The sequence below is a fragment of the Periplaneta americana genome, chromosome 6, assembly GCF_040183065.1.
Source record: "Periplaneta americana isolate PAMFEO1 chromosome 6, P.americana_PAMFEO1_priV1, whole genome shotgun sequence".
Taxonomy (NCBI): domain Eukaryota; kingdom Metazoa; phylum Arthropoda; class Insecta; order Blattodea; family Blattidae; genus Periplaneta; species Periplaneta americana.
The window spans coordinates 103,009,137-103,024,846 of record NC_091122.1 but is presented as its reverse complement, the minus strand read 5'-3'; the positions used below and the strand labels follow the sequence as shown (position 1 = coordinate 103,024,846).

The 15,710-nt window shown below is 34.5% G+C and overlaps 1 protein-coding gene across 3 annotated transcripts in view; it reads right to left on the bottom strand.

The window, feature by feature from the left end:
• Positions 1–15,710, bottom strand: part of RhoGAP71E (Rho GTPase activating protein at 71E) — a 180,203-nt gene that overhangs the window by 142,617 nt on the left and 21,876 nt on the right. For all 3 annotated transcript variants that reach the window (XR_011332625.1, XM_069828628.1, XM_069828629.1), the window contains exon 3: positions 4,370–4,430. Coding sequence is in view for 2 of the 3 variants with exons in the window: in XM_069828628.1 (XP_069684729.1) it covers positions 4,370–4,430 (61 nt within the window). In the remaining variant the exon portion in view is untranslated. The remainder of the gene's footprint in view (positions 1–4,369; positions 4,431–15,710) is intronic.

The window sequence follows — 15,710 nt, the reverse complement described above, 5'->3', positions numbered from 1 at the left end:
TTGCAAAAACGTGTAGGAAAAATTGGACAAGAAGTTTGACAGAAAATGAAAAAGATATTGGAAAACAACAATCAGGGGCGTATTTTGCGGACTACCTGGGCTACCGGCGGTAGCTCAAGGAAATTACAAAAGAAAAAGTTTATAATATAACATAATGTAATAATTTTGTATTATTAGTTTTACCATAGTAATTAAAATTAAAGTAATTGTTAGATTTATATGCGCTCTCTGCTCTCGAAAAGAAACAAGTTGTCAAGGCGGCATCGCTGGAGAAACCGCTTGCTACGTGAGGTAGCCTGTGACCGTACCCGCGCACGCTGTCCTGTCCTGTCCTGTCGCACAACTGCCCGTCCCCCCCGCTCCCTTCTGTTTCCATCGTGCAGTGTAGGCGGGGCGAGTTGCTGCTCTCGTGATCGGTTTCTTCGCAGGCGCGAAGCAGCAATACGCTTAGTACGCTAGCAATTGAATGTGATTGTGTTCTTGCAGTGCATTATTTTAAATCTGTGATTTGTTCGAGTGTCTAAGAGATATATTAATTGTGAATTATTAAGTTTTTAATTTCCCAATTAAGTGATATTGTGAAAAATATGGCAGAACAACTTTCTGGAGAGGTTTGTGTTGAAAATGACTGTGTAATAGAAGGTTTATTAAAAGTGCCTTTTAACAGTCGTACATAACAACGAGAAAGTTGAAATTGTGAAAATGGAAAGACCAACTCCTGAGTTAAATTTGTCCACGGACGTAAAAGAAAAACAGTGAGAGTACACACGCCATTTCACTTCAACATCATATGGTAAGTGGAATTGGTTGTGTGGTACTTCTAAACTGTCTAAACTATTTTGCTGGCCATGTTTGTTATTTAGCCGCGAAACTAATGTGTGGTCAAAAGAGAGGTTTTCTAATATGAACTCCCTTCGAATGGCAGTCCTAGAATACGACAAATCAAAAGCTCATATTTGTAGTAGCATGAACTTTGCAAACTTTGGGAAGACAAGAATTGATTTACAGCTAGATAAGCAAAAAGCTCTACACATCAACCAACACAATGCTCTTGTGAAAAAAAAATCGGGAGATTTTACTGCATCTTATTAACGCAGTCTACTTTCTAGGAAAACAAGAATTGGCTTTTCGGGGTCATAACGAGAGTGTGGAATCAGACAATATAGGAAATTATATTGAATATTTAAGTTCCTTAAGTGAATTTGACCATTTACTGGCCAATCATCTTGAGAGTTCAACAGTATTTCGTGGTACTTCTCTCGCAATTCAGAATGACTTAATATTTGCTGTAAGTGGGGTTATGATAAAGAACATAAAACCTTTTGTGGCCATTGTTGTTGATGAAACAAGTTACTGCTCTAATCAGAGTCAATTGTCCACTGTTTTAAAATACGTCGACAGTACTGCCAATGTTCAAGAACGGTTTATAGGATTCACAAATGTCAGTTCGGACAAAACTGCTGCTGCTTTGTTTCAGCATGTGGAAGGTGTTATAGCAGAATACAATGTCGGCAATAAGTTAATTGCACAGACATATGATGGTGCTTCAGTTATGGCGGGAAATATTAATGGCTTAAAAACAAAAGTTCAAGGAAAGTATCCTCAAGCACTATTCGTCCATTGTTACAGCCATGTTCTCAATTTAGTTTTGCAACAAACTACTTCATCCATTCCAGAATGCCGCATTTTTTTCAAAACACTGTCGGGTTTAGCTGCATTTTTCTCATCATCTCCTAAAAGATCAGAAAACTCAAGGAATTTATGAACAAGAAACTCCCAAAAGTAGCACCAACTAGATTGAATTTTACATCTCGGCTTGTAAATACAGTAAAGGAATACAGAGAAAAACGGACTGCTTTCTTTAAAAATATCATTTGTAATGACTCTGAAGAAAACTGGGATGATGCTGTAAATGTGCAGGCTCAAGGATATTTGAATTTTTTCACACAGTTTCAGAATATATTTCTTCTTGAAGTCTATGCTAGAGTGTTCGCACATACAGATGTGCTCTACAATATTCTTCAGACAAAAAGTCTAGACATAGCATACTACTTGCAAGAGGTAACAAAGTTAAAAAAAAAATACTATATCCGAGTTCAGACATAGTGGGTTTCAGTCCATATGGAGTAATATGGAAAATGAAAATTCTTCAGCCAATACAATGGAACCACCATTAAAGCGAAGAAAAGGAGATGATGAACTGAAATACAGGCAGCTGTACTACAGCATACTAGATCGTATGCACATGGAAATTACTGACAGATTTTCTGATTATGGAAAGCTTCAGTTTACACATCTTCTAGATTCTCAAAAATGTTCTGCTTATAGAGAAAACTTCCCGAATGAGGCACTAAACAAATTATTTCAGTCCTATAACAGTCACTTTGATCAAGTACATTTGAAAAATGAATTAAGTGTAATATATTCAGCAGAAGTCTTTGATTTTTCGAACAAACCTAGCCATGAAATATTATCTGCCATATATGAAAACCAGCTGAACCAAGTTATTCCTGAAGTCCTTAAATTGGCAACATTAATTGTGACAATACCAGCTACGTCAGCATCGGTAGAAAGAACATTTTCTGCGTTGAAGAGAATAAAATCCTACTGTAGATCAACTCATACACAAGAACGTTTATCCGGCTTGGCACTAATATCCATTGAAAAGTCATTTCTACAGAAACATTGCAAGTGGCCCAACTGTAATTTCAAGGATGAAGTCATCAACGTATTTTCGTCCCAATCAAGACGTCTGGAATTCACATAAATATGTAAGGAATTTTATTATAGGGATTTTAAAATATATTTTTTGTAATAATAGGGTCAGTGGTAGCCCAAATCCTTTAACCAGTATACGCCACTGACAACAATGGGTACCAGTCAATGTGTAAAATCGAGAAAGTTCTGCAAAGTGAAAATTTTGACTTCAATGCTTCTGATTAAGATTTTTTCACTAGGGGATCTTGATCATTTCAAGTATGCGCCCATGACGTCAGTTGAAGTAAAAAGGACTTTTTACTTTTACTATTATTATTATTATTATTATTATTATTATTATTATTATTATTATTATTATTAAAATCTTGGTCTTTTTTTAAATTTTAGTGTCATATTTTCGGAAATTTAAGGTCATTTTATAGGTCATTTTTCTGTGATTTTTAGGTCATCAACTTCCGAGCCCTAGTGATGATAATAATAATAATAATAATAATAATAATAATAATAATAATAATAATAATAATAATAATAATGACCCTGTCAGAGAGTTATGCCTTATGAACTGTTACACAAGTTTATTCACTAATCGTCTTAGAAGTTCGTATTTCTTTGTGATGTACAGTAGTCGAACCATGAATTCCATGTAAAATTGGAGTATAATGAATACATAAATCTGTTAAAGACAGAGGTCGAGATTCTTGAGTTCCGTTTTGATGCAGTATTGCTGGACTACTTCTCCAGTGGGATGGGGGCAGGAGCACCATCCTATTTGTACAGATAGAAGCAAAAGTTTTGGGTTCATTCTCATCACCCAAACAATCATTTCACGTGATAAACAAGAGCAAGGATGTTAACATCAGTGGTGAGCAAGACTGACAGACCGTGGATAAATAAACTGAAGTGGAGGGAGAGTATATGCAGATGGCTGTGATCAATTGTCAGTGATACCAGATGGCATTATTAATGAGAAGCAATTTATAATTAAAAATAATATTTATACATTTTCTGGATCATCTGTAGCTGCATTTAGACTGGCAACAGGCCATGACTGTTTGGTCAAGCATCTGCATAGAATTGAAATATATCAGTCTCCTAACTGTCCATTGTGCAACTCAAATCAAGAAATGGATTCGGAACATCTCAAAATCTGTGCGTCAGTGGCTAACCATGACAATATCTTTGAAAAATATTGAAGTGCAAGAGGTCAAATGACTTTATTGTCAAATGCCTGGCATTAGAAAACAACAACAACATACATTTTGTGGTTTTTCCAGCATCCAGAAGTCAAACTCTTTCGAAATATGTAAAAATGTAGAACCCTGTAAATATAAATAAGAATTTCTAGATTCCCCATTTAAAACACATAGCTGACTTTTTTTGCTTTTAAATATAAGACTGATGAGATGATGATGACGATTATAATTTCTAAAGGAGATCAATGTTCATAAAAAGCAACAGCAGCTGTTGTGTTGTAGCAGAGTATTTTTAGTTAATTTGAACACCAGAAATTATCATTAAGCAAATACCGTATAAAGTTTAATTTTTCACTGAAAACAATTATTTTATATATACAAATTATTTTCTTAATTTAAGATTAATGAAACAATCTAAATTGGTTAGAATGTTTACTTAACAACTGTGTCACACTTACCAAAAGTGGACCAGGAATGTCATTCTTGCAAACTTCATCCAAAGGAACACCAAATTTCACTCTGGAAGTGAACATCAATAGAAGGTTTCAATACAAATTATTGCACTCTACTAGTACCATAGACTGGGGTTACTTTGAACACAGAGGAAACTTTGACCATTTTTTTTCAAAAAATCATATTTAGGTTTCTACATGCTGCATTTGTTATAGATGGAGGTAAATTATCATAAAATCATTCTCATACCAAATTTATCTCCATCTATAACAAGTGCAGCATGTAGAAACCTAAATATGATTTTCTTAAAAAATGGTCAAAGTTTCCTCTGTGTTCAAAGTAACCTCAGTTTACAGTATGTGACTCAAATCTGTAAATCACAAAGTACACTGAAAAGAACATGTACAATTGAGTCCTCAATGCTCCTGAGCATTTTTGCAAAAGTCGATTCTTGTGCCAGTCAGAACAAGAACAGTATTATGATGGCAACTCTCATTGCTTTTTTGGAGCAAAGCAGTATTTTTACTCGCATTCTTCACTTCTTTTCGATATGCAGTCATAGCTATATGGCTCCAGATCGTGTTTTCGGAAGAAAAGAAAAAGATTACAGGAGAATGGAAGACATATTGATCCCCAATCGCTACCACAAGATACTAGAAAATCATGGCACAGTATATATGAGTAAATAAGTCACTATACACATTTTCCTTATTAACTAATTAAACAAGTGTACTGAAACATGAAAATAATTGAGGAGTGCTTTTGCAAAAGTCGATAAATGCAGAAATCTAGATTTTATAGAAATTACATTTTTTACTTTAAAAAAACAAATACTTATTTTACAACAACGGTTTTCACAGGATGCATTCATTGTTCTGAGGCAATGAAAGTAGGTTTGAAAAATATAAGCACTTTTTTATTACTTGTCAGTTTTATGCACAAAAAATAATTTTTTTTTCAAAAGTCGATAGATGCAGTCTATCTACATATATTTAACGTACCACGAAGTAAAATGTTTGCATTCCACAAATAAGAACAGGGAATCCATGTGGTTGATAGAGGATGAGATCGGAAATGAAATAACAGATAAACAAGGAATATTAAACAGATGGATGAAATATGTAGAAGAGTTATATGAGACCAGGAATAGTCCAGATGACTTAACTATAGAAGACGAAGAAGCCGTATCAAAAGACGAAAAAGGATTTTCTATTTTAAGGGGAGAAGTTGAACTAGCGCTTAAGGAAATTAAGAATGGGAAAGCAAGAGGAATTGATGAAATCTCCATCAAATTAGTCAAATGCTTGGGTGAAGACAAGAAGGAAATTCTATCATTATGCAACGAAATATATGAGAAAGGCGAATGGCCTGAAGATTTTACGGAGACAGTGTTGATTCCAATACCAAAGAAAAATTATGCCAAGAAATGTAAGGAGTTCAGGACTATCAGTCTAATAACGGACTCAGCGAAAATTCTCTTGTGAATACTGAATCAACGTTTATATTTTAAGATGGAAGACCAGTTGGAAGAAGAGCAGTTTGGCTTCAGAAAGGGAAAAGGTATGAGAGATGCAATTGAACTGCTACGGACAATCGGCGAAAGATACCTAGAAAAGAATAAAGAAGTGTATGTAGTATTTGTGGACCTAGAAAAGGCTTTTGACAGAGTGGATTGGAATAAACTGATGGGGAACCTAAAGAAAATTGGCGTGGATTGGAAAGAGAGAAGACTGTTCCGTAATCTTTATATGAAACAAGTGAAAGTCAGGATAGGAGAAGAAATGTCAGAAGGAAATGAAATTGGGAGAGGAGTACGTCAAGGATGTCCTTTATCACCTACCCTGTTTAACATCTACTTGGAGGATTTAGTAAAGAACTGTTTTCATAACATGGGAGGAGTTATAGTAGGAGGATGAAGAATAAAGTGCATAAGATTTGCTGATGATATGGCATTGTTAGCAAGAGGAAATGATACTAAAGTATATGCTACTGGAGCTAAATGGCAGCTGTGAGCAGTATGGGATGAAGATAAATGCAAATAAGACGAAGAGCATGGTCACAGGAAGAAAAATACAGAAGATAAACTTGCGAATTCTAAATGAGGCAGTAGAGCAAGTATTTGGAATGTACTACAAGCAGTAACATGAGCTGCTGCCAGGAACCCAAAAGGAGGATAGCATAAGGAACTAAGGAAAAGACTGCTTTGTATGAAGTGTGGCATTGTATGGGGCAGAAATATGACATTACGACGAAGCGAATAGAAGCATTTGAAATGTGGATATGGAGAAGAATGGAACATGTGAAGTGGACATGACAGAATAAGAAATGAAGCCATGATGGAAAGAGTTGGGGAAGAAAGAATGATGCTGAAACTGATCAGGAAGAGGAAAAGGAATTGATTAGATCACTGGCTGAGAAGACTCTGCCTACTGAAGGATGCACTGGAAGGAATGGTGAATGGGAGAAGAGTTCTGGGTAGAAGAAATCAGATGATAGACGACATTAAGATAAATGGATCATATGAGGAAACAAAGAGAAAGGCAGAAAATAGGAAAGACTGGAGAAAGCTGGGTTTGCAGTGAAAGACCTGCCCTTGGGCAGAACACTAAATGAAATGATATATTTAACAAAGCCAGAAATAAAAATCAATATCAGCTATTAGTTTTCATTAGTAATTAATTAAAATAGCTGTCAGACACAATTTCAACACAGTTTATTATATAAGTGTATATCACCTTCATGAGTTTATTTTTACAATTTTGATTCCCTTATATATCCAAATAAAGTCGCCACGGTCTGATTTGGTGAGCAAGACTGAAGAGAAAAGTGGAACTTTAAGAAATACCTACAATTATTGTTAATTTTGCTGTACTTCTCAACGGTAATCATAATAAGCCTTGCTGTTGGAATTGTGTCTGACTGGTATTTTAATGAGTTGGTAACAAGAGCTAAAAATTGATTCAGTTCTTTTATTCTTTTATCATGTATAAATAAACTTTCATCACAGCAGAGCGGGTGGAGTATCTGACTGCAGCAGAATGGACCTTGAAACAAAATAATATACTCTCTTTCAACCAATCTCTGAATGACTGCAATTTAGAAATTACTGTCATAAATTTTCTAGATAATTAAACTGATAAGTAAAATTACAAGTGTATAATGACTAATGAATCTCTGTAATGATTGCATGATAGCACATTACTTTCATGAACAGACTCTTTTAATTCGCGAACCACTGTAAATTTATAAAGATGTAATTTACATATTTGTCTCCTGAGTTAATTTCCTTATTGATTTTGCAGGGCTCTGCACCATTACATCGAAATTTCTTCTTCTTCCTAGGATAAAATCGTAGGCCTACCACTTCTTGGAGCATTGTGAGCTGACCCAGTTTCTCGAAATTTCCTTTTCAAACCCCACATAGTATCATAGTTTGGGTAAGTCGAATTAGGAAAAGTTTCTGAACTTTCAATTTTATACTTTCTGTAAATGTATCACCTTTGCAAAAAATGTGTTCCACCACTCTTCATTAGATAGCATTGTCACCACCAATTAACATCCACTTGTCACAAAGCTGAATTTTACACTAAACTGGAACCCTTTCATATTGTCATCTCAACCCTCTGAAAGTCGTACTAAGGACTACATTGAATGTAGCACAAATTTACTAACTTACTACATGTTGCATTATTGTGGAGAGAGTTTGTATATGCTAGTGTTGGGAACCGGGCTGTCTCAACCCACTCGGTCACTTTACAAACCGAGTCAGCCGAGACAAGACACAGACACAGTAGTATTGTCTAGGTGTGCACAGGTGAAAAGTGTGCACTCTTCATGTGATAGTATGTGCGTTCATAACTTAAATGCATGAGGAGCAACTGAGGTTGTTAAAGGTACTGAAACAGTGAAGCGTATTATTGTTTACGAAACTGATATTAATATTATTATCACATCATTTTTATTTTTATACTTATTCACATATTACTTGTTTCTTTTTTTTTTTCATAAATATTCATTTATCGACAATATCTGCTTTCAGCCGATTTCTTTGTTTATTTATCATCAAATCCGCTTTGGAGAACATTCTTTCTGCAGTGACTAATGTCGAAGCTGTCAGGTACGTTTTTGCTAATGCAGACAATTTTGTTTCCAAAATAATCAAGTGAATCGGCCAATCCTGGAATAAATATATCTCCAAGATATTTCTCTACTTCAGGTGAGGCCTGTGTAGAGTAACATCTGCTGGAATTATTCAAATTTTTTACAGGCATTTCAGATGGTCGTCAGAAATCTTGAGATGAACTTGGTTGTTTTACTGTGGACTTCTTCAGTGTCATATTATGAGCAGCACACACAAATTACAAAGAATTAGTTATTCTTCATGTTATAAAAACCTTGTTAACAAGTGTTATTTCAGTTCTAAGAAGTAAATTATTAATTTTATGCATTTCAGAACTATCTAGTTGATTTATCATTGTGGAAATATATTACCATTAATACTTATTTTCTTGGACTATTTAAAAGAAATAATCAAATAAAATTCTTTATATGCATGTAAATAAAAAACACGAACTGGATTGCAAACAAAAGCAAATTTTTATAATCCTAAAGGTACATATTAACTTAATTTACAAATGATACAGTTTAAGTACCGTACAAGTCATTAATTTTGCACAAACTTACATAAAATAGTAATTCATATAGTGTAATCATTTCTAGTATCATTTGTTCTATATACGAAAATCAGTGTTTAAAAGTGACATAGATGTTAAAACATATTAGTGATTATAACAAAATGCCATTTTGCAAATCATTATAAAACTGCTTCTGTTGAAATTCACCCACCCAAAACAAGAAGATTTACAATATTAGTACTGTACTGATCCTTTAATGTGAGAGGTTAAGAGTGTAGTAGAAAGTCTTATGAGCTGTTCGTTTAATCTGCTCTTACCCTTCTCCAGATATCTATTTTTTACGAAACCAGAGTCACAACATGGCTATTTTGAATCAGAAATTTTCTTAAATGATTGGTATTATATGGGGGTGTGAAAGTTTTAATCTAATTTTCTCTAAATTAGCGTATCTTTATATATTAAAACGCAAGAAGGTAGTGAAGTATAAGAGTAACAGCCTGAGCTCGGTTGCAGCGATAGCATATAGAGCAGCACTGCACTGTGCTGATCAAAATATTGTGAAGCACTGTTCTGTCATCTGTTTCTTTAAGCAATAAAAGCGTGTGCATCTGTTAAGTGAAAAAGCAGCAATGTACTATGAAGCAAAGATCATCAAATTATAATGAATGTTTTCAATTATTTTAAATATCACAATGAATATAAAAGCGTGAACTGGATTGTAAGTGAAACTGCTGAAGCAACAGGAATTCCGAAAATGTCTGTTTTTAAAATAAGGAGTGAAAGTGCATGGGGCCCTATGGTGACACCTACCAAAAAAAGACAGAGTAAAGAACTAGTCCTAATAGCAAGAAAGTGCTTTGTAAGAAGTTGTATATGACGAAAAGTTAAGGAATTTTATTTTAGAAACCAGGCTCCGACTCTAAATTCAATTCTGAGTGCTATCAATAGAGATCCTGCTCTTCCAAATTTTAAGAGGACTATCTTTCATGTGTTGTTAAAAGTAAATAGATTTCGAGTATGCAAAAAGGGAAAGAGAGCAAACATAGTGATGTGGCATTATGACTATCTAGTTGCAATAAAGAAATATTGAAAAGAAGGTAGACCCATATTCTATACTGATGAATCATGGATTAACACGGGAACTATTATGAAGAAGGTGTAGAAAGATACAACAGTGAAAAGCCACGCTTCCCTGACAGACCTCTCCACAGCACTGAAGCCATCTACATCTCGTGGCCTGTGCTTCACTTTGGTTCACATTGGAAATGAAAATGGTTTCCTCCTCAATGCATAGCTTGTATTTATTTGCAAAAAGAACACAGCTGATGCACATGATGAACTGGATGACAATATTTATTAAAAATATTTCCAAGATCAAATACTTCCACATCTACCTAACTCAGTTATAGTGGTAGATAATGCATCTTACCACAGCCATAAAATCGAGTCAATACCAACAATGTCATGGAAGATAATGAAATACAAAATTGAATTACAGCACATGGAGAGACTTATGAAGCGTATTTGTTGAAGAAGCATTTAATGAAAGTTGTGAAAAGGATGAGACCAGAGTATAGCAAATCTAAGATTGATGAAATGGCACAAGAGCAGGGTCATACAGTTCTGCGAATGCTGCCTTACCATTGTGAGCTTCAACCCATTGAACTCTTGTGGGCACAAATAAAACATCATGTAAAAATGAACACCATCATATTCAAAACAAAAGACATGAAACAACATGAAGTGGCTCTATACCCTCGATAAACTGCTCACTATTTCCATTTTCTTCACTGTCGTCACTGGATGAACTGCTAGCACCTAAATTTATCACCAAAGGCTCTATGTCATTCTGAATTTCATCCGCTTTCCACATGTCAGCTTCAACACATTTCACATGTTCCATACAGTCCTTCCATTTGTTCCACCATCACAGTATCAAACCCTTGCTCGATAAGTTGTTTCATGAATTTCCTTTCCCAATGTCAGTTATGTATAAACCAGAACAACATCATTTCCAACAACTTACTGTATAAAGATAAAAGCGAGTAAAATGTTTTGTTCTTATTTTGTTATTTTCCCCCCAACTGAAAATGATTTGGCTAACAGTCACTCTCTGGTCAGAAATAACACTATATTGAAACTGTAGAAATGAAAGTGTTACTTTGCCTTACACAATTCTATGGTGAATGTGCTATTTCTTCCATAGAATAATCAGTGTGTGTGTATGGTGTTGGTTCATTTGCTGAGATGGATCAAATTGAAGAGTTAGAAAAGACAATGCCAAAGAAGATTATGAGGATGAAGCAGACAATGATATGAAACATATCAAAATGTCTTCTTTGTTGTCTAATAATTCGTCAACTTTTCAGAGCCCATCTTCAATTCTTTTTACGTGATTACAGAGATAGCTCAGTTTTCAAAGGATTCATATCTTTTACTTGAAATATGTATCATTCACAATTATAAATACTTGTACTTGCAAACAAACCATGCCTATAGGATCAAGTTCATAAAACGAAGGAGGTAATGCGAAGAACTTCCAAGACTCTCAGCTTTCACAATCTCGTCCAACTTATTTTTTCAAATTTTCCCGTTTGTGACCAGTACACTTTTGTCCTAATATTGAAATAGCATTTTAAAGAGTAGCACATATTTTCCCAAGACAAAAAATATGGTTATTACTACGAACACTCCTTGCCAATAATGCTTTTATATTTTTTATTTGACATTAAATACAACTTTCGTTTCAATATTTTCCTTAAGCCAATCACCAGCTTTGTGACATGATGCTGCAGGAATATGAAATCACATTTCATAATGTGATACAATGCACTGTTCGCTACAATTAGATATTACCTTCCATAAAGTTCGTCATCCAATTCAGCGTGCATATCTTAGTATTCTTTTTGTAAAGAAATTAGTTCTATACACTTAGAAGCTGTCCTCACTGCCTCTATGAACTATCATAAATCAGGGTCCATTACTTCTTTCTTGTTTTAAGTCCTTAACCTTCAATTTCACCTCTGATTGAGGGTCTGGTTGATATGTAAATCTATTGTTATATTAGTGAAACATGTAGCTAGTCACCGATGTATGCAATGGAGGGGGAAAGGAACTGGCCAACCTACCCCATTATCTCCTAGCTTAGTTGCCTCATGAGTGATGCCTTGATGGTGTCACATGTGGGATTCAGACCTGTCTTCGGACAGTTGACTGACCAACAATCACCTTCAATTAATGCCAGACTACAGCTTTTCACGCTGGTGTCTTTACACTTCTTTGTTACAATTTGAGCAACATTTACTCAGGATTCATCAGCATAAATTACTGCTTTGCACTGAGCTCTTAATTTCTAACATCTTTTAAACAATATGGTGTCACCTAGTGTACGTTTCAAATGGGAAGTGAATCACGCAACAGCCAATGGACAGTAATATTAGTGGAACCTTACCACGTTATGCATAGAGAATGCCTACTCCTTTAGTTTCACTCCTGACTGGACATTGATCACGAGGCTCTCAAGGACAAATCGCTTGTCATTTTAAAAACACAATAACAATGTTATTTCTTTCAATAAAGGCACATTTCTTGCCTCTAGGAAAATCTTTGTGACGTAAAAAATCAGTGTAAGATAGAATGTAAAAAATGTTGAGATATTTGTATTTACTTTCGATAGATTTATATAATTCCTGAAGAAAGTGCAGTTGCATCCTTTCACTTACTCACAGGATATGACTGTCAAAACAAACAAAATTGGTATTTTTTGTTCACACTTTGTCTACGTGCAGTCTTCAGGAGGAAATGGATCAGAATCATCATCAGTGATGTCCAGCCTTTTCCCCTAAACCCACTGTGTGTGAGAAATATTGGAGGGCAAGAAAATTAATGGCTTTATTGCCAAAAATTCAGTACTAGTTACCAACACCTTTCGAGAAATTTATACTAAAAGTTGTGGAAAATTTGCAACCACCATTGAATGAACAACGCAATGCACACTACTATAGGTCTATGTATTACCCAAAATATATATTCTATCAGCATTTATTTTTGTCTTCTCGTCTCTGTTTCTTCTTAGCAGAATCCATAAAGAACCTTTGAAGTTCTTCTTTCAGAACATTTCACAGCACAGTATGTTAACTGCATTATTTTGGGTAATTTTATTTGAAAAATACTGGAGAACATTAATCACTATCTAGTGGTGTTTTTTTATGGTGATTAATTATGGATAATCTCTGCATTTTTAATTAACAATCTGTTTATTTTAAATACTAGAAACGACTTTGACTTTAACAAACAAACGCACACATATGTCGTATAAGATAATTACTATCTTCAAAGAAATATATAAAGGCCCACTCCTACTTAGCGGAATCGAAATGAGAAGTGCTGCCGCTCACATCTAATGGAATCAAATCAAACCAAAGCATATTGCAGTTCAAAATGGATTGTATAATAGCTTCAGCACAGCTATGTGAAGAGGCGGAAAAAGAAGAAATAAATATAAAAAAACAAGAAAAGAAAATAATGGATTCATTATTATTTTTAACTAGAAATACAAATGGAGAATTTTTCATTCTACTTGATTATCTACTGAGAGATGAAACAAAATTTAATAATTATTTTCGTATTAGTATTACAAAGTTTCAAGAATTATTCTACTTGGTTGAACAACATTTCAGTAAAAATTTTATCAGATTTCGTGCACTTGTATCTCCAATAATGAGACCGATTGTTTGTCTAAGGTAAGTAAATGTAATACTAAACACATATTTGTTTTATTTTACAAAATAAATACACTATACAAATTACTCTCTACTGATATTAGGTTTGTCATTCACAATGTGAACTATCTTAACAGACTAAAGGTCATCTCCAATTTTAGTGGAACTGAATCGAAAAGTCTTCCGCCACTCACATCTAGTGGAATCGAACCGATCTATGCTGAAGTGTATAAATTGGATTGCTTTAGCGCAGTTATGTGAAGATGCAGAAAAAGAAGAAATAAATATTGAAAACAAGATGAGAAAATACAGTACTCATATTTTCTTAACTAGAGAAATAAACATACATAAAGAATTTTTTCACTTCATTTGGCTATCTTCTGAGAGATGAAACAAACTTGGTTCTTTTGAACTTCACTGAATTTTAATTTGTACCTGATGTTTCCGTTAATTTACTTATCTTCAAGCATTATCACAGAAACATGATTACAGTAGTACTTTTGTGTTTTGTCATAAAATAGCAGATAATTCTGAACAAGATTTATTAATTTTTCTTTGTTCATATTAAGTTGTAATTTTCTGTAATTGTACTATTTCAGCAGTAACTTTCAATAGACAAATTATGCTACCAAAAATGGATATGGCTCATTTGTTTTCTCATGAAGACTTCACGAGAACATATTACCATACCTGAAACAAGAAATTCTGTTCCAGCAGTGAAATAAATATTGTAGCTGATGAATTTGATTCAATTCTATTTGGTTGGATTCAACACGCCATTTTCTGCTATCTATCATGAGCCGAGCTCGACGCGTCAGTCATCCAGCTAGTACACCATCTCGCCCGACAGAGTTCACTCCGACAGCATATCATAGATAGCACCAATTATCCTTTCATTTTTGTACCTAATTTTCCCATTGGCCGGTTGCTTTTGTTAAACAAAAGAGAGAGGGAGGCGAGGTTTCTTGGTTATGCTCAGTTATATTTGACTTCACTCAGGAACCAGGGCTCGTACAGATGACTTCACTCAGGAACCAGCGCTCGTATAGTTAACTACTCTCAGGAACTAGGACTCGTATAGACAAGTACACTCACGAAGCAGGGCTCGAATAGTAAACTACACTTTGGAACTTAAGTTCGATGTGTAAGGTTGTTCGAGAATAGTGCATTATTAACTTTACTTAGGAATCTACCGGCAACATGAAAGGATGTTTGGAATCTATGTTGGGATTCAGTGCTGTGCTATAAGGTTGTATTAGATTTATCATTGGAATAGTTAAATTAAGGTTGGGAAATTATTTTGATATTTGGTTGTATGTGGTTGGGATATATTGGTGGATCGTGTATGGAAGTCACTCGCTGATGATAGGTCTTGGTTTATGTATTTGGGATTGTGTGAGGTTATATAGTTGTGATAAGTATTCTCGTATTGAGATTCCAAGACTGTCTGGTGAAATCCCGGAGATTACGCTCTCTATTGCTTACATCGTAATAGGCGGTATAATGAAACTAGAATAGTATGGGTCTCGTGATTATTCTAGTTATTACTATTCCAAATTGGTCATCATTATTTTCTGCGCGGTGGTATTTATGAGTCTGAGTGTATTGAGTTCTGTTGCTATTTAAACGAGTACATGTATTTGAAGCTATCGTCGGTTGTATATTATTCACCGTTTCTCTCTCTCTCTCTCTCTCTCTTGGGCATCAGCTTCATTGTAATAGTGCAGAGATTATTACGATGTGTAGAGTTTATGTAAGACTAATGTTTAATTAGTTATGTGCACATTGATCAGCCGTGTGACAGCTTTATATTGGGTTATTTCTTTATGGTATACTGAGTCAAGATATATTTTGGATTTGTTAGTTGCATTTTCATGGTAATTGTAATCTAATGGGGCACGCATTAGGAGTTATGATGCTGGCTGGGCATTGATGTTAAAGTATCATATGTTGTATATATATTGCGAGAATGTTCCAGTGGGCAAACGTTT